Source organism: Gavialis gangeticus, unplaced genomic scaffold, assembly GCF_001723915.1.
Source record: "Gavialis gangeticus isolate Ggan-Ray unplaced genomic scaffold, GavGan_comp1, whole genome shotgun sequence".
Lineage (NCBI taxonomy): Eukaryota > Metazoa > Chordata > Crocodylia > Gavialidae > Gavialis > Gavialis gangeticus.
The window spans coordinates 22834327-22837751 of record NW_017729024.1 but is presented as its reverse complement, the minus strand read 5'-3'; the positions used below and the strand labels follow the sequence as shown (position 1 = coordinate 22837751).

Genomic DNA, 3425 nt, shown 5'->3' with positions numbered 1-3425 from the left:
TGTAACAGGATTTACAATGACCTGAAAAAAAAAACTGGAGAATGGTCCACAATCAGTCAGATTAAATTCAACAAATTCAAGGTACTGCTCTTAGAAGAGAATAATAGCATACACTAATACAGCCTGGGGAATAATAGGTTAGGCTGAAGTACTGCAGAGAAGGATGTGGGGGGTTACTGTTAACCACTAGCTGAGTGTAAGTCAACAGTGTGATCTTGTTGCAAAAAAGGCCAGTAGCATACTATGTTGTATTGGTAGAAGTATCACTTGCTAATCAAGGGAAGTAATCCTTCTGCTCTGTTTGTAGATGCCTTATCTAGAATACTGTGTCTGGTTTTGAGCCCCACACTTCAAGAAGGATGTGGCTGGATTAGAAAAAGTCCAGTTTAGAACAACAGAAATGATTGGGGGTGAGGGAAACTATGTTTTACGAAGACAGGCTAAAAGAGCTAGGGTGATTTAATCTTCAGAAGAGAAGACTGAGTGGGAGATTTGGTAAGTCTTCAAATCATCTGAAGGGCGATTATAGAGGGAAGGAGACAGACTGTTTCCTGGGCTGCATGGGGCAGGACTGTGTAGGATCTGTGGCTTCAAGTTGCAGCAGGTGAAATTTAGGTTGGACATGAGGAAGAATTTTCTTATTATGCACATGGGTAAGTATTCGAAAAGGTTACCTAGAGAGGTTGTAGAGTCTCCATCCTTTGACATTTTCAAAATCTGGTTAGACTCTTAACTGGAATGGTTTAGTCAGAGATGATCCTGACTTGAACAGGGGGCTAGACTAGTGCTTCCCAAGGTCCCTTCCAGCCCTACTTTTTATGATTCTGAGTATTACAGATATAGTACAAGGCACTGATAAAGTAACATGTAAAATAATGTGTTCCATTTTGATCATTCAGTAAAGAGAGAAGTCACTGTAACAAGTGCAAAATAGGATACTGTGGTGATTTGCTTAGGAAGGCAAAATGCTAACATATTGCAGGCAGGTATATTCTAGGGTAACCATTATAGAGGGATAAGAACAATTTAAGATAAGGGACACAAGGACAAATGAGTGAAAATTAGTCTTAAATAAAATTAAGTTAAAAATCAAAATGTCTCTGACTATCCAAGGAGTAAGATTTTAAACAGTCTTCCAGCAGGATCACTTCAGGTAAAAACCCTACCTGATTTCAAGATGAAGCTTGATAAATTCATGAAAGGATGTATATAACCACATTCCCTTAGATATTAAAAGATTACATTCAGTGACCCAGGAGGTCCCTCTCAGTCCTACATTCTTGTGTAATTTAGGAAAGTAGAATTGAATTATGTTGTCTATGGAAGTTATTTTACCAGTAGGGAGCTTGAGAAGGCTGGTGATTCTCTTGTTGCTAGTGACTGACAAATGTGGTTCTCAAAGTGTGAGCAGGGGGAAATACCAATTACAACACCTTTAGAGAGATTACTGAATGGTAATTTTCAAGGAAGTACAGATCAGTTTTTCTTTGGGAGCTATACTTGTTGTTCAAGGAAATAAAGGGTGGGAATAGAGAGAGAAGCACAGGGCTGATTAGCATTTAAGAGGGAAGCGCATCAAAAAGACAGTGACTGAATAACTGGAGAAGTAGGAAAAATCACAAGAAGACAGCATTATGAATGCCAGTGGTGCAGAATTTCAAGTGTGGGGGAAAGAGTTGGTGTCAGAAGCCCAAGCAGATGAAGGAGGAGAATGATGGGAGTAGAGGCCCATAGATTTAACTACAGATCCATCCTAACAGTGTCAACTGTGCAGGGCTAACAGAGGCAAAAGATACTGAGCATTGATTTTTATCTCCAGTTCAGCAGATACAGTTTCAGAAACTCTCAAACAATTGGTGTATGGAATAAGAAGGAATCATTTTTATGTAATCACATCTGGGACTAGTGCATTAATAACATGGAGTCTGTATTCTATGGAGGGAAAGCTTTATCCATTAGCTCCTTAACAGTGAAAAGAATGGAAAGAAAATCAAGTGCTCTGAATATGGTAGCTTCCTTTAGTCTTCTTTAAATGGGCATTTAAGAATTGAAAACCAAGAAGTGATTTTTCTTTTCTTTTTCTTTTTTCTGCAGTTTACAAGATGACCGAATTCGAATAGAAAGAATGAAAAACATTCATTTTGAATACAGCCATGCTTTCCAGCTGATTACTGATTTTTATGCAAGAGAAGCGCTTGACATCACAGGTACATCATTCAGAAAGTATATGAAATTGATATTCCTAGTTAGCTTTTATAAGGACAAATAAAGAACCAGGTGCTTTGTGGTATTTCTTTATCCTTTTATCGTGTTCTACAGAAATGTTCATTTTTCTCCCATAACTGTAAACATTACCTTTTATAAAAACTTTTGGTTAATGTATTTGCTTTATTAGCCTTTTTCATTCCTGTTCATATTTGCTACCACAAAAAAATTCTGTATGATTATGTTAGCATTCTAAAATATGTGGTGGGGACTTTTTTTTTTTCATTGGAAGATCTAATAATTGTTTAACTCCTTTGGGGAAGGAAGAAATTGAGTCAAGATCAATGTCTATTTGAATTGGCTCCTTTCTTTACCTTTAGGGAAGACTGTGTGTGTCATTGAGGGCTCGACAATATTACTGTTAAATCTGTCAGGGTTTTTTATATATGCCATAAACATCAATGAAATGGGTTTATGACTTCATAAATCTTTCTGTTTAACCATGATTAGATGTTGCCAGTGTTGTTTTTAAAGGGAGGCTAAATAATGGAGGTTTGGTATAGTCGTCATTTACCTCATTCCCATCACTAATTTAGAATGCATGCACTTATCTTAGCAGGAAATAGAATGTTTCAGTGCCCCCCCCCCCCAGGGTCAGGGGGGATGCACCCCCCCACCAAAATGTTAATACAGATTCGTTGCAAATTACCCTTCCTTTCCACCCTTGCTTATGCATCAAGTTGTATTTCAGGAAACTTTTTTTTTCTGTTTGATGGTAATTGTATGTTTTTCCATTGGTATTTTGTATGTACTGATTGCCAGGATTGCTACTTGCCATGCATTGCTATGCTTAGTGTGTGGTACTCTTTAAAAGTTTATTATTTTACAGAAATGGGTGTTTTGCTTGCACTTTTCAGGACCTGATTTTCACTCTGAAATGTCGTGAGACCAGAGTTCAAACTCTGGTTTTGTCATGAATGTGCAGTATCTCTAACTGATCAGCCTCCTGTGTTTAAAAGCATTTTCCTTGAGCTTTCTGACATGAACATTTTATTAAGAAAAACAGATGTTAAGTCTGCCCATATTTGTTCTAAGTTATCTACAGAGCTCATTGGGCTTCAGAAGTCCAGTTAGGCTCTGGAGCGGTGAGAGATGTGCGAATGAAAGCCCACCGCTCCCCTGAACCCCCCAGACACCCCCCAGCAGCTGCAGACCCCCCC

At 38.2% G+C, this 3425-nt stretch overlaps 1 protein-coding gene across 2 annotated transcripts in view; it reads left to right on the top strand.

The window, feature by feature from the left end:
* MSH3 (mutS homolog 3) overlaps nucleotides 1-3425 on the top strand; it is a 298610-nt gene that overhangs the window by 102518 nt on the left and 192667 nt on the right. For both annotated transcript variants that reach the window (XM_019516941.1, XM_019516940.1), the window contains exon 8: nucleotides 2095-2207. In XM_019516941.1, the coding sequence (XP_019372486.1) occupies nucleotides 2095-2207 (113 nt within the window). The remainder of the gene's footprint in view (nucleotides 1-2094; nucleotides 2208-3425) is intronic.